General features: G+C 52.9%; 1 protein-coding gene across 8 annotated transcripts in view; it reads right to left on the reverse strand.

Moving 5' to 3' along the window:
• The window catches only part of LOC144168784 (uncharacterized), a 54,254-nt gene extending 40,323 nt beyond the window's left edge, over positions 1-13,931 (reverse strand). For 2 of the 8 annotated variants that reach the window (XM_077697750.1, XM_077697749.1), the window contains exons 1-3: positions 12,544-13,299; positions 6,599-6,696; positions 1,110-1,237 (exon numbers count right to left, since the gene is read on the reverse strand). In XM_077697750.1, the coding sequence (XP_077553876.1) occupies positions 1,110-1,237; positions 6,599-6,696; positions 12,544-12,552 (235 nt within the window). In that variant the 5' untranslated portion in view covers positions 12,553-13,299. The other 6 variants (XM_077697756.1, XM_077697753.1, XM_077697751.1 and 3 more) reach the window with 6 other exon arrangements.
• Between the last annotated feature and the right edge of the window lie 717 nt (positions 13,932-14,648).

The following is a 14,648-nucleotide window of genomic DNA, read 5'->3' on the forward strand; positions in this document are numbered from 1 at the left end:
TCAGTGTACCAAATGCCGTGCCATTATGAAGAGAGACTACATGTCATCAAACGATTTTCTGATATTTTTTATTTTCTATGTGTGATGTGGCCTTGTAACTGGTCGAAGGGAGTGCCCTCTGCACTGCATGTGCAGCTGCTAGTCATAATGCCACTATTTTGCTACTTGAAATATGTTACCAAATGACTTTCATAGCTGTTTTACGCATGTATGTGCTTAGGTTGTTACCTGTGTAGGAGGGAGCACCTTCTTCTACAACTCATCCATGTACAGAAATTTTTTTTACTGGTTAAGATATGTTATCACAAGATTCTCTGTGATGCCTTTGTATGCTGTAACCTCAGAAATAAAGAATTTTTGCATAGAAAAACTTCAAACTGTTCAGCTTTCTTCTTCGAATAGCTGACAACTATTTGAATTCGCTTCGAAAGTATTCGACCCCAAGGAGTATTCGCTTCGAACTAAAATATCACCACAAAAGAAGCCTACGAAAATGTTAACTTAGACAACCAGGGCTTAACACATCAACACGTCCATGCAGCAGTGCTTGATAAGGAAATTGTACCCAAAAGTAACAAATAAAACACCAAGGCAAGATGGCCCAGCAGAGGGGCAAAATCCTGGCATGCACTGCCATGAACAAGTGCAGGAAGTGTAATTGACTGACCCTTCCAGTGAAGCGAGCCTAGGTGGGGCCAGTGATTCATAGTGCACGCACTGCTAACCACAACTCTCGATTCCATGTCACCGCATTAACTGGATTTCAGCTCGGAAAGCTCACACAAGCAGCCACGTTCCACTCCAGCTAGCGAGTCGCGCAAGGCGTACCAGTGCACACCTTGGACACTGCGCTTTGAGAGCCTTGTTTACTCTGCAGGCAGGCGAGGTGCCTCTGCATGGCAGTGGACGCCTGGGGGAGTTTCCTCTCTGTACAGCCTGGCGGGAGCACGCGAGGCCCACGGGAAGTGGCAGAGTGCCACGGAGCTCAGGCCAGGCACACGCCCCCCCCACCGAGCTGCTGGCTACGCAGAGGGCACACGGGAGCAGGAGGCAACCAGGGGCCCGCCCTACTTGGGCCCCTTGGCATGCAGGCAGGCCGAGAGACTGACCAGTGAGGAGGCCTGTGGCGGCATGCCGGGGGCGATGGTGAACAGGGCCGGCTGGCCGCTGCTGCCGCCCACCAGGGTGGCCCCCATGGACACCGCCTTCAGCAGCTGCTGCACCCCGTTGGCCGAGGCTGCGACACACACCCCCCCCCACACGCTCAGCACACCACCTCTCTCTCTGGGCTGCCAAGAAGTCGCTAGGACGATGCCCGGTTGTCCCGCCCCCCGATCAAGTTCAGAACCTCCAGGTGTGCTGGGCAGTGGTTGAGCGAGGCCTGTGCTAACGGCAAGGGCAGGTGGGGGACTCATGCGCAACCAAGCAGTGTGGTTTCTGCGGCCCAGAGCAGGCAGTGAATTCTACAAACAGGAAACCAGGCAGAGTACTTCCACGAGTTCGCTTCAAAGCAGGCCCACCAAGGGGGCAATCGAAAAGGCCTCCGCTCGAGTAATGACCACTACTGTCATTTCCCATCAATCAGCCGCCCCTGAAAAAATAAACAAGTGAAAAGAAAGACCGCGTGGAGTATGCACGCATTCTCTCAGCCCTCCATGTTTTGTTTGTTGTCTTTCTTCTGTTATTGGAGGGGAGAGATTGTTTCTGCAATGCTTCCTGGCCAGCACTGCTCGGTACGAGTGCAACGCGTTCTACCACAAACACCACCAGCAAAGCTCCCTTGTGAAGTTCTGCACACTTGCTGAATACTTGGAGTGTGTTTCAGAGCAGCCACAACAAAATGAGGCCCAGTTACCTCGATGATTTCCCCCAAACATGGGAGCCCCTTTTGCCCTTTTTACATCGGGTGTTAAAATTAAGCTGTATGGTTTTCTTAAAATTAGGCACTGGGAGGCACGTGAAGACCACCTGTGCAGATAAGACCTGTGGCGAGGGGGACACAAAGTGAGATCACAATTATCACTGTCAACAGCTCAATGAACTAAAACTGAATAAAACTTTTTGTTGACTGCAGCGACTGTTGAGCTGTCGTACCTCGATTTCGCCTGCTGAGAGGGGAAGGGAGACAGCTATCGTCTTTGCCAATGCCTCCACTCCATTGTCAGACTAAATGTGGCACGCAACAGCCGCGTCACATCGTGGAGGAGCTTTGTGCCAATCCTAGCTCTCTTGCATGCGTAAATCATGCGAACGACAATTCAAATTTGGGGTCAGATATTTCGGAGCACAGGCACGCTGGAAGAAGAACTCTTCCAACTGATACCGTGTACAACATTACACGCTTAATCGACGGACTTTCCCGCTACCTCCCCCAAACCTCACGACATCTCAAGAAACAACACTTAGACTCCTATAAACTAACACCTTCCCGCATCCAATTAGGCTTCACCTGATATCGCCCACCCAGTATCCAGCAGAATGCAATACTGCCCAGAACCTGGCACACTACGACACACCATTCTAGAGTGTCGAAAAAACATGCACCCACCACCCCTTCCCCGCATTTCAAATCCTCAAGAGCAGTGGGACACAGTGCTGTCCAGCCCCTGCCTCTCGGACCAGCTCCTGCTCGCCGAGAGGGCAGCCGGTGCTAAGACAGCTCATGGATTCCTGTGAAGAGGGAACCACTCCAACAAGGACACCATAAATGCTCTTACAATAAACATTTTCTCTCTCTCTCTCTCTCTGATACTGTGCAGAAACAAGACTGCCTCTAATTTTTCAATGCAAACATACCCAGTTTCTGCAGTCAACAAAAAGTTAGTTATTCAATTTTAGTTACCGTATTTATTGTGTAATGAACCCCCCCCCCCTCTATGCGTGATAATTCCCGTTTTGTTACCCTTGCATAAAAAATGCAGCCCAAATACAAGAGGTACTGTTCACCGTTTTTACCTCAGCGTGGCTGCTGAAGCTGTTGACGATCGCAGTCTCTGAATATGACGCCACAGTGGACCCTGAGAAAGCATTCCACAAAAAACACTAGCCGGCGACACGAGCACAACTGTGGCTCACAACTTAAAAATTGCACACTGCTGAACATAAGACAAACCTTCTTGCATATAGAGCCATAGAAGCAACCAAGGAGTGTGAACAAAGCAACAAACGCACCCTGCATCCCGCTTTTCTTCCCCGCTTCGTGCTCATGAATTCTACGTTTGTGCTGCCCCACGACTTCCCCATTTCTCTGCACATTTTGGTTCAGCTGTTGCGCGGTGCACGAGGCAGGTACACGAGCCACACAGCCCGTGCTGGAGGATGTCGTGACGCATGGGTGGCACTGCATTGCTCACCCCGTGCGTGTACGGTGACCGAGGGCTCTGCTTCTGCCGCTGCTGGGCCTCCTGTGGGCTGTATGCAGGAGTTGACCCGGCCGTGATCCCAGCTGGCTGCTCAACGGCTCCTTTTCAGAACAACGTGCGGCGGCGGCTGTACGTGGACACCACCCCGTCCACGTGATGAGGCAGATGGTATTCTTACTTTACAACACAACAACACACTCCCTCCCTGCCAGAAAGTCCCGAGGTTCGTCCGGTGATCAGACGGCCAGGAATGTCGCAATGTTCGCAGCAGCGATGGTACAACCGAGAGCGGAGGTAGGCAACATTGTGCAGGGTTGTCGTGGTGGCAGTGCCGCCCTGCGACCCTGCACTGTGACCCGGGCGACAGGAGATCTGCAGCGCAAAGGCTCCTTTTGTCCGATGGGCAGTAAGACCGCGACGACCGCCAAGAACGAAACCGGTGTCCCACAACTGCAATCTCTGTCGCCTTGCACCGTTCACGTTGACAAGGGCGCGGTGCTTCAATGATGGCTGGCGTCTTCTGAAGCACCGCAGAAGACGTAATTGAACCAGCGCAGTTCTTACGCTGGGAAAGATGTCTGTGCGCAGGCACCATTTCTCGTGCCTCCAGCCTGCCTGCAGTCTGCCGCCACGGCCCCCAAGCGATCGGCCCAGGCAGCGCGGGAAAAAGAGCTTGCGGGCGCATGTTCTTCCCGGACGTGGAGCCGGGGTCCTGGAGGGGTCGAATTTGCAGTGCGGGCCCTTTCTGAGGATCACTGCAAGCTGAGCAGTCCTGCAAACTCTCGGTATTGCCAACAACGTCGTTGCCAGAACTCATGGCTTGACTACTGCGCTTTCTTGGACGCCTTACTCTGTTGTGATCTCCATGCTGAATGCAGCTTCGCATACTCATCAGCACTTGGACTGTCTGTGTCCCATCCGTGCTTGCGGTAGAAGTCAGGCTCATGCGTTTTTCGGACAGGAGCGTCTTCGACGCCGCTGCAGGACTTTCAGATCTCTTGCGAAACCTTTTCACTGTGCCCTTTTTCTTTTCCTTGGGGCACATGTGGCGTTCGTGCGTTGCAAGCACTGCCCGGAGGAATGATTCGCACCCGTGGTTGCGTCCCCGTGCGGCAGGACTGCGAGCTTCGTGCCCCTCGCCAGGTGGCAACCGACGGGGTGAGGGCTGCCTCCAGGTAATTCTGGATGGTGAGCATGCACCCCCTGCTATATAGGTCGGCTGGTACAAAAACGACAGTGGCAGCGACAGACAAATGGCACCACGCAGAATTCTTGGTAGCGGGCTGGCCGTCATCCCGGTTTGTTGTCCTGCGGGCCTCGACTGACGGCACTTTTAGGACGTGCTGCATTCTGCATCTCACCAGGAGGCAGGAACCGAGGTGCCTGCCGGAGTCTGATTGGGTAGGAGTACGCAGAACTGGTGCCCCTTTTTCTGCCTGTGTTGCCCGACCTTCTTACGGCGTGGATTTTCCTGGTGTCAGGTGTTGTCACAGCATTCCAGTGGGGTCACGGCTGCCGCCAGCAAAGTCCCCCTGTCAAGCCCATGGGGCTGCTCCGCTCGTTTCCTGTTTGGAGGCCCCTTGCAAGCTTGCCGGAGGGAAAGGTTGGCTACGCGCAGCCCAGGTGGCAGTACCCCTTCAGGAGGGTCGCACACTCTTGCGGACGCCCACATTAGTGGAATCGTTCTGGAAAGTCTAGAGGGCCCACTACTTGGTCGGTGTCTGGCTTCATGTGCGATCACAGACAGCTTCGCGAACCGGGTTGTCAAACCGCGCGGTCAATGCCAAACAGCTGCATTTCTATCGCAGACACTCTCCTCACATTGCTCTGGGAGTTTGAACGTGTGGAGAGTTACAAAGTGGGTGACACTGGGAGCACCCATGAGCTCTCGACGGTGACTCACCCCGCAGGTGGTTCAGGCGCAGCCACCGGCGGTCGAATTCGTGGCAGCTTTGCCAACCGGGTGGCGTAGCGCACGCGTTTTTAAGGAGCACATTGGGGCATCCTTCAGCTCATCCCTTCCTAGCGTTGCAGCACCGCATCTGCGTGTCGTTGAAGCGGACAACCTTGGCGACAAGATCGGTCCTGCGCGCAGCCGAGTCCTGGAGAAGGGCGTCGGTTACTGCGATGAGCCCAATCACTGTGGGCAGCAGCATAGGAAGATGAGCGGCAGGCTCGGGCACGAGCTACGGCTGGCAGCGGCCTCCTGGATCAAGTAGCGTGAAGGCCTTGCGAGCCACGCAGCTGCTGCGCCGTCACAGTCAGGTTTCACGGCCCCCGCAAGAGGGAAGCCCCACCCCGTTCTCGTGAAGCGAGGCAGTGGGCACCCTCCTCTGCCTGTGCCCGTCCCGTTCTCTGTTCACAACACACGGCCGAGGGGAAACCATCGACATGCTCTGCCGATGCATGCTGCCGGCATGGAGCCTTCTGAGCTCACCGTCTGCAGCGTCAAAAACACGGCAATATCCCACAGCCTTGACGGCACGGAAGATGATGCGCTGTGGGCCGACAATGACCAGGAAGCTGCAAACGATGTCAGTCAGGAAGAGAGCTCCGACGGCAAGTAGGGGGACGAACCGACACGCCACAAGGGTTGGGACACTAGCATGTTGTCAATAAAGCAAGCAATTGGGTCACATTATTTCGTAGGTGTTTTTACCAAAAAGGTAAGATTTCACTAGCACTTGTCTTACCACCCTTATTGTATGGCATTCCATCTTCTTAAAATCTGTGGCAACTTTTTCCCCCACAATGAACCCTCCCCCCAAATTCACGCCACATCTTATGAAAATAAAAGTGGGTCCATTGCGCGACTAAACACAGCAATTGGGCTGCTGGCAGCAATAATTATCAGTAAAGCTTGATGTCGGGCTAGGTGGTGTAACATCCTTTTGAAGGCAAGTTGCGCTTGTTGTGAGCACTGAGACGGACGCGGGGAAAAAAACGTACAAACTTTCACAAGCGTCGTCTTCTCGTGAAAGTCTACGTTTTATTTTCCCGTGTCGGTCTCAGTGTTCACAACAAGCGCAACTTACCTTCAAAAGAATAATTATCACCTCACTGGCCACATAACTTATTTGACGTGCCTGCCAGTTAAGAAAACCATGAAGGTTCGTTTAAAGCAGCCGGTAGCTGTAAGGCCATGACAACTGCAGGCCTGGACACCCCACGAGGGGAAGTGCCATGGAACTGAGGAGCCCGCCACCCGCGTGCCCCCGACCAAAGCGGCCACTCACCGGCGTGCTGCTGCTGCTGCAGGGGCTCGAGTAGCCGCTTGGGCGCCGCCTGGTGGCTCCCCAGCGCCACCAGCTGCTGCTGGGGCGCCGGCTGCATGCTGGGCAGGGAGGGAGAACGGAAACAAGCCACACTGGAGCTTGAAACGGGGCTGGTCGCTTTTTCACGGCAAACACTGCTGGCCCTACGCTAACGCAGCAGTCAGCTCACACTGCCAACTTCTTGTTTTTAACACTGTTACGAGGGAACATTGAGGACATTCACGATGCTGGACAGTGCCAGCGGTGGCTGAAAGCGTCCGTCGTCCCCTTCTAAATTCAGCCCCCCGAGCAGAGCCGGACGGCACCGTCACGGCACCTGTTCAGCGAGAAAGTAGTCTTGTAGAGCCTAACGTGACGCCAGCAGGACCAGTGAACCCAAACGGAACTGGGCATTGGTGTGGCAGCCGTCATAAAGGTACTTCTGGCACACTCGGCATGAAGCGGGGAGTGTTCGAGCCATCTGACGAGCGAGACCAGCCCGGGTGCTGGCTAGGCGAAGTGGCGGCAAGGTATCCAGGGGTGAAGCCAAAGAGCATGCAGAGAGGAGGATAACCAGCTGTTTCGTGGCATGCGCCATTGTAGGCAAAGGTCACGGACAGTAAGGCAGCATCCCGATACCGGTGATCAGAGGAAACGTAGACAGAAAGCATGTCGAGCACTGTGCGGCTGAGGCATTCTGCCTGTGGATGGAAGCTGTGGTCTAGTGGAGCACGAATGAAGAATGTCGGCAGTGACTTTACAGAGGAAATTCCGGCCCTGGTCGGTCAAGAGCTGGCGAGGTGCCCGACGATGTGAACGACGTCGACAGGAAGGAAGTCGGCAACGTCACTTCCGCAGCTGTGGGAAGGGCCCGCGTTACGGTGTATCGCGTTGCGTAACCGGTTGCATCGGCATTGCCAGAAGTGGGGGCAGAGCTCATATGGAAACCCTCATATGGAAGCCACAACGGAGCTCATATGGAAACCTTCAGGTACAGATGGACAAATCTTTAACTAGCATGCGCGAGCAGTAACTTTTCATGTGTGAGCACCGTATGACAGAAGGCAAGTTGCAAACAGGTCGAGATTAGGTGAAACTGCTCTAAGCTGGGCCTATCGTCTGCAAGGCTGTTCCTGCAGACAGAAAAATCCCCGCCTGCGCACGCTAGGGAAAGATTTGGCCGGCTGTACATGCGACAGGGAATCGGGTCACTTTCTAGCTAAACAACATTCACCACTGTAGGTGCAAGGGTGCCAGTAGTAGCATCACGTCTGTTGTCGACTGTTGGCCCTTGTTCCTCAATGCAGGGGGAAGAAAGCAGGCTCAAGGCACGACGTAGTTTTTTCTCCACGGAGAAAACAAGAAGCGCAATGCAAAACAAAGAAAGTCAACAACTGGAGTGTCACATTACATTAAGGAACATAGGCTACTGCAGTCATGTGGGGGAGCATAGGCCAGTCGAGACGTTGCGTCCACGAAATGTTCCGAAAGGAAAGCAACCTACGCAGGCAGCCAAGTGGTTGCCTGCGTAGGTTGCTGCCTGCTCGGCAGAATCTTATTGCGCTTTACGACTGCAGATAAGTTCACGCACAGGACATGGGAATTCCTGGCCATCCGTAAAGAAACAGACAGAGATGACGCTGCTGAATAGTAGTAGGCCACTGCAGGTGCAATGATGGATGTTGTTTATGTGCAACTGAGAAGTTTCATACAGGTTTTTGAAAAACACTTAGCAGTGCGCGCTTCAATCGTGCTCTGCTAGCTTCTTTTTCCTGCATTAGCTTAGTGCCACCAACGTTTGGAGTAAACCGCACTACAGAAAAACGAGCTCGTTACTCCAGGGATGCGAGAAACATGTCTCTTGTAACGAAGATCTTTTGCATGCAGTGTGGCTAACATGGCAACCACAGAAAAACCAACCAAACCGGTTTCATGCAAGCGTCTCTTGCAATAAGGTTTTACTGCACCTACACAGGAGGCCCCATGAGAGTGTGGAAGATTGGCACTCCCACGAGATGTCCTTGAGTGCCACACCCCGCCAGGGCCTGTGCTGCTCAGAAATCCCCGCCACTACGACAAAATGAGATGGCCTCACACACTTCCTTAGACTTCACAGCCCGGTTGCCAACTCCAATCTACTGCCACGAGCGACCACAACTCTGTTCCAAAAGTGAGCAGCGCAAGCCAAATGGAGGGGTTCCAAAATGGGAGTCCATCGAAAGGGCACTTCTGCACTCGCTCCAATTTTACGAAGGCACCGGAGGATTTTGCCCGCACTGTTTCCAAGGCCTTGTGAAGTTGGATGCGACTGGCAAAATTCAGGGAGAGCAAACTGTCCTTGAAATGCCGCTCTTGTACACACGTTTCAATGGCTAGGCCTTGGCCAAAGCAAAGTAGGGGATGATCAGGACAAGCAGTGTGCATTGCTCCCAAGTGACTGTCTTCACTTCTTGTGCCGTGCTCATCACAATGAGTGCACGTACACAGAACGCATGGTTGTGACGATGAAACGTAGGTCACTGACCAAGTCAAAGAAGCGGTTTGACGTTTCGGTACCCCTACGGGTACCTTGATCACAATGAGCATGTGCGTGGAAAACGAAGCCATATATTGGGCATGAGGCGTCGCAATGAGGTGGCATAGATACGGTGCAGATTGCCGTCTGTTCGGTTGATAGTGTCGGCCGTCGTCTGAATGATGAGGGATTCGAGCAGCAATCGGGAAGACAGATTGCGCTCGGTTGTCAGAACTTTCGCCTCGTCCCAGTCGACCACGTGTCCCGTTTTCTCACAGTGCTCCGCCAGTGCGCTTGTTCTTGCATGGCCCTTGTTTACGTCGTTCCGGTGCTGCGTTAATCTTCTGTGAAGATTGCCCGTTTCGCCAATGTACACTGATTTGCAATCGGCGCACGGAATCTTGTAAACAACACCTGGGAACTTGGAGCGTGAGAGGGGGTCTTTTACGTTGACGAGGTCAGAACGCAGTTTGCTAGTTGGCACGTGCGCGATGTGCACACCGCGTTTCTTGAAAATGCGTGCGAGAGCTTCACTGATATGTGGGACGTAGGGAACCGGAGCACGCTTTGGCGCGCTTCTTGTGGACGCTTCTGCTCGCTCACCTTGATGCATAGTTGTGTTCGTCGCCCTCTTTGCCTCTTTTCGGATAAAGTGCTTTGGGTAGCCATTCCGTTGCAGGTCTCTTTCGATCTTCTTCATTTCTTCTTTCAGGCTTTCCGGTTCAGAGCACGTCCGTTTTGCTCTCTTCACAAGTGACGTCACCACTGAACGTTTATGGGACATGGGGTGCGCCGAATGGAAGCTCAGGTACCTTCCGGAGTGCGTAGGTTTCCTGTATACGCTGAATGATAGTCCACTCGGGGAGCGTTTTACGAGCGTGTCCAGAAAAGGAATAGAGCCATTGGATTCCTCTTCCACAGTAAAGTTGAGTGAAGCCTCTGTATCATTCAGATGCTGTAGGAAGCGTCGAACATGCTGCTTGTCCATGATGCAGAAGCAATCGTCGACGTACCGTACGAAGAGCTTCGGCTGTGGTTGAAATGATTCCAATGATCTTTCCTCAATCGCTTCCATCGTCAAATTTGCGGTTGTGACCGAGATCGATGCCCCCATGGCCGTCCCAAACGTCTGCTTGTAGATGTCGCCGTTATACGTAAAATACGTATTGCTTAGGCAAATATCTGCGTTCGACCGCAGAGACTGAATGGCCTTCTGTTCCGCTCTAGTGATGGCCTGTGCATCTCTTGTTCCGCGCAACCTGGAGAGAACACCGATGGCGCTTGTGCATACTTCATCTTGTACGTCTTGCTCCAGTAGTTGAACTGCGCTTTCGACAGCGCATATCATCTTGCGGGCATCCGGTGACTTACCTTGGTTGAAGTTCAGGCCCTTTCCGAGAACTTGAACGCAGATATTGCTGTGCTCCCTGCCGACAAAGGAAACGTTACAGTCGTCCTTGACCGCTCTGCGTACGAGAACAAGTTGTCGGCACTACTTGAGGACCGTACGACGTACTCCAAAGCTACAAAAGATCCCACCTCGAGAATTCAAAAGGATTTGCAGAAATTGCTCTCCGAGATATTCAGTGGCTTACCCCCGTCAAAGAAAAGCCTATACTATCACCTTCTCTGCACGAACGGGTCTGCGCCAGCAATTTATGGACTTCCCAAGATTCACAAGGATGGAACCCCGTTACGTCCAATTGTGGATTTTACACGTTCGCCGCTCCTCCGGTTGTCCCGCTACCTGCACAAGGTCCTTGCACCGCTGGTGGGGAATACAGGTAAGCATTTACGAAACTCGGAAGACTTTATTGGCAAGTTGAAGGGTATAGTTCTGGAAGATGACGACGTCCTGGTTTCTTTCGATGTGTGTTCACTGTTCACAAGCATTCCTGTCGAACTGGCAGTCGAAACCTGCAGAAAACGTTTGGAATTGGACGAAAGGCTTCCGGACCGCACTCCGTTTGATGCCGCCGAGCTTTGCAAGCTCCTCCATTTTTGCCTAAGCAATACGTATTTTACGTATAACGGCGACATCTACAAGCAGACGTTTGGGACGGCCATGGGGGCATCGATCTCGGTCACAACCGCAAATTTGACGATGGAAGCGATTGAGGAAAGATCATTGGAATCATTTCAACCACAGCCGAAGCTCTTCGTACGGTACGTCGACGATTGCTTCTGCATCATGGACAAGCAGCATGTTCGACGCTTCCTACAGCATCTGAATGATACAGAGGCTTCAATCAACTTTACTGTGGAAGAGGAATCCAATGGCTCTATTCCTTTTCTGGACACGCTCGTAAAACGCTCCCCGAGTGGACTATCATTCAGCGTATACAGGAAACCTACGCACTCCGGAAGGTACCTGAGCTTCCATTCGGCGCACCCCAGTCCCATAAACGTTCAGTGGTGACGTCACTTGTGAACAGAGCAAAACGGACGTGCTCTGAACCGGAAAGCCTGAAATTAGAAATGAAGAAGATCGAAAGAGACCTGCAACGGAATGGTTACCCAAAGCACTTTATCCGAAAAGAGGCAAAGAGGGCGACGAACACAACTATGCATCAAGGTGAGCGAGCAGAAGCGTCCACAAGAAGCGCGCCAAAGCGTGCTCCGGTTCCCTACGTCCCACATATCAGTGAAGCTCTCGCACGCATTTTCAAGAAACGCGGTGTGCACATCGCGCACGTGCCAACTAGCAAACTGCGTTCTGACCTCGTCAACGTAAAAGACCCCCTCTCACGCTCCAAGTTCCCAGGTGTTGTTTACAAGATTCCGTGCGCCGATTGCAAATCAGTGTACATTGGCGAAACGGGCAATCTTCACAGAAGATTAACGCAGCACCGGAACGACGTAAACAAGGGCCATGCAAGAACAAGCGCACTGGCGGAGCACTGTGAGAAAACGGGACACGTGGTCGACTGGGACGAGGCGAAAGTTCTGACAACCGAGCGCAATCTGTCTTCCCGATTGCTGCTTGAATCCCTCATCATTCAGACGACGGCCGACACTATCAACAGAACAGACGGCAATCTGCACCGTATCTATGCCACCTCATTGCGACGCCTCATGCCCAATATATAGCTTCGTTTTCCACGCACATGCTCATTGTGATCAAGGTACCCGTAGGGGTACCGAAACGTCAAACCGCTTCTTTGACTTGGTCAGTGACCTATGTTTCATCGTCACAACCATGCTTTTACCTGATCAGACGGTATTCCGTCAAACTCTGGACTACACAGAACGGAGTATGCAGGTGGTCCCAACAAAAAGCAATAGACGAGACTTTCTGAAAAATTGTCCCACGCATATTGTCTATGCACATTACATCTTCACCCCATGCTGAAATATGGAAAGCAAGGGTTGGGGTATGAAATGCTGAAGGTATGAAATGCATGCTGCTTACAAAAAACATCCAAGGTTTTGTTGAGCTTGTTCAGTTGAAGCCAATTATAAGCTGCATTCGTCCTCAAAACAGGTCGTTTGGGTAAAAGACAGTTGCGACCCAAATATGTCAAACTTCACGGGAAATTGCTGTTGTCACTCCCCACAATCTTGGTGAGTTATCTTTACGAGCACAGCGCCGCTGCTTGGCGGAGCCGCGGCAAGTGTCGCGACTCAAGCACGCGGCCTCGTGCTCGGCCGTAGCACATGACAACAAGCTTGCTGACGCTTTTCCCTCCCTGACGAGGAAAAACAAAAGCAACCAGGCTGAGCAGCTCGGACGGGCCGCTCAATAGATCCAACTTAGAGACTCGTAGTTTTGCTTAGCTTAGCTGTCCTCACAAGCTTTCTTTTCGGCACCCACGGACAAGCAAAGCGGCGGTGAGTCTGGCGCGACCAAGCGCTAAAAGCACGACCGCCAGATGCTGCCGCCGGACAAAGGGTCGCTCGCGCAACGCTGTCGGCCGCAGCGCAGGGGTTCGGCACGCGCTGCTAACTTTGCAAGAACAATGCGCGCATTGCTCACAAGCTAGAAGATAAATTATGCAAATAGCGCGATCCGCGACGGTCGCGCTAATTGCATTCCTCCCGCCGCGCGAGTTGCGTCTCGCAGGGCCGCCACAGCGCTCGCGGAGCGCCCGCGATCGAGCGCGACGCCCTGCGATAAATTATGATAACCGGCGGCGGCGACTGCGCGCTGCGCGACGCCTGCCGCGCACGGCCCGCCATCGACTCACCTCGGATGCTAATTGCCGCTGATGAATACCTTCCACTTTTCTCCTGTCACCGCCACCACAACAACGGGCGCCCGGGCACTCCAGCAGTTGACGCCGCCGCCAACTGCGGGACAACTTATAAATTATGATAATAAACGAGGCCGATCTCAACCGCGCTCTTCGGCAGCGTTGCTCTCTCGGAGTCACCGGCGCCGTCGCCAACTCGTCCGGGAATTCTCACGGCGTCGTTACGACGCGGTACCACCAACGACGGCCCGCTCGTTCGAACTTGTGGGACGCAGCCACTCCACGCCGACTGCCGCGCGCGGACATTGCTGTGCACTCGGCTATGCCTCTCCGCGCGTCACCGCCGCTACGGGGGTGCCGAACTGGCCCGGCTGAGCGCGACGCGATCGCGGCACGATGCACTGCCCCTAGCAGGGAGAGCCGTACTCAGTGACGTTTATTTTTTCCCAAGCATGCGCGACCGCTTAACGGGCGCGCGTAATTGCGGGCGCGTAATTAATAATATATTCTAATTAGTATACGGCCCCTTTACACCAATCACACACTCGCACGCGATGACAAAGAGTCCCACGTTGAGAACGCTGAGAACTCCTTTTCCAAAAGCTTCACCAAGTAAAATTTTTTCTCGATCCACAGTGCTCACATTATGCTAATACGAAGTTCTTTTTCATGGCCAGTTCTCTGTCAAAACTGGCTGTTACATGTGTGAAACGCCTGCTCTCACGCTTATTCGGACTTGCCGGACAGGGAAGTGCCGAATCCCGAATCGGCCCGAACAAAGAAGTTGGTTAGTCATTATCATATCCATCTCAGTGTAAGCGAAAGTGACGGAAAAAGAAGTGTTAACTCGCGGCAGACGCAAAATGAATAACTTTGTTGCGTTATGTCTCTAAGGGGATGTCGACAAACCAGTAACATTTTTTATGCTGCATCAGTTTTGCGTTAAGGCGTGATTCCCGAGGACTGAAAAATGCTGCAATCCTGCGAGTAGAACACTATACTGCGAGAAAGAAAAGTCTACAAAGAATGTCGCAGTCTTCGTTATCGCACCGGTGGAGGCAGCACGTGCTTTGGTGGCTGCCGGGGATGTTAAGAGCTAATTCCCCACGAACACCTGACGTTCAGGAACGGTGGACGAGCCCTACTGCGCATGCGCCAACTAGACATAAAAAAACAAAGAAAGCAACTTTTTTTTTTTTGCTGGACGTGACGTCATGGTTTTAAAAAAATGGCGGCTGTTGTACGGTTACTTCGCTGCGATCTTCTCGCCGTAATTTTTGTCTGCTGTTGCTGCGGTGCATAGGTGTTCGGCTTGCGATTGTGA

The sequence above is a fragment of the Haemaphysalis longicornis genome, unplaced genomic scaffold, assembly GCF_048455015.1.
Source record: "Haemaphysalis longicornis isolate Haplotype H1 unplaced genomic scaffold, Haemaphysalis longicornis Haplotype H1 scaffold_2, whole genome shotgun sequence".
Taxonomy (NCBI): Eukaryota; Metazoa; Arthropoda; class Arachnida; order Ixodida; family Ixodidae; genus Haemaphysalis; species Haemaphysalis longicornis.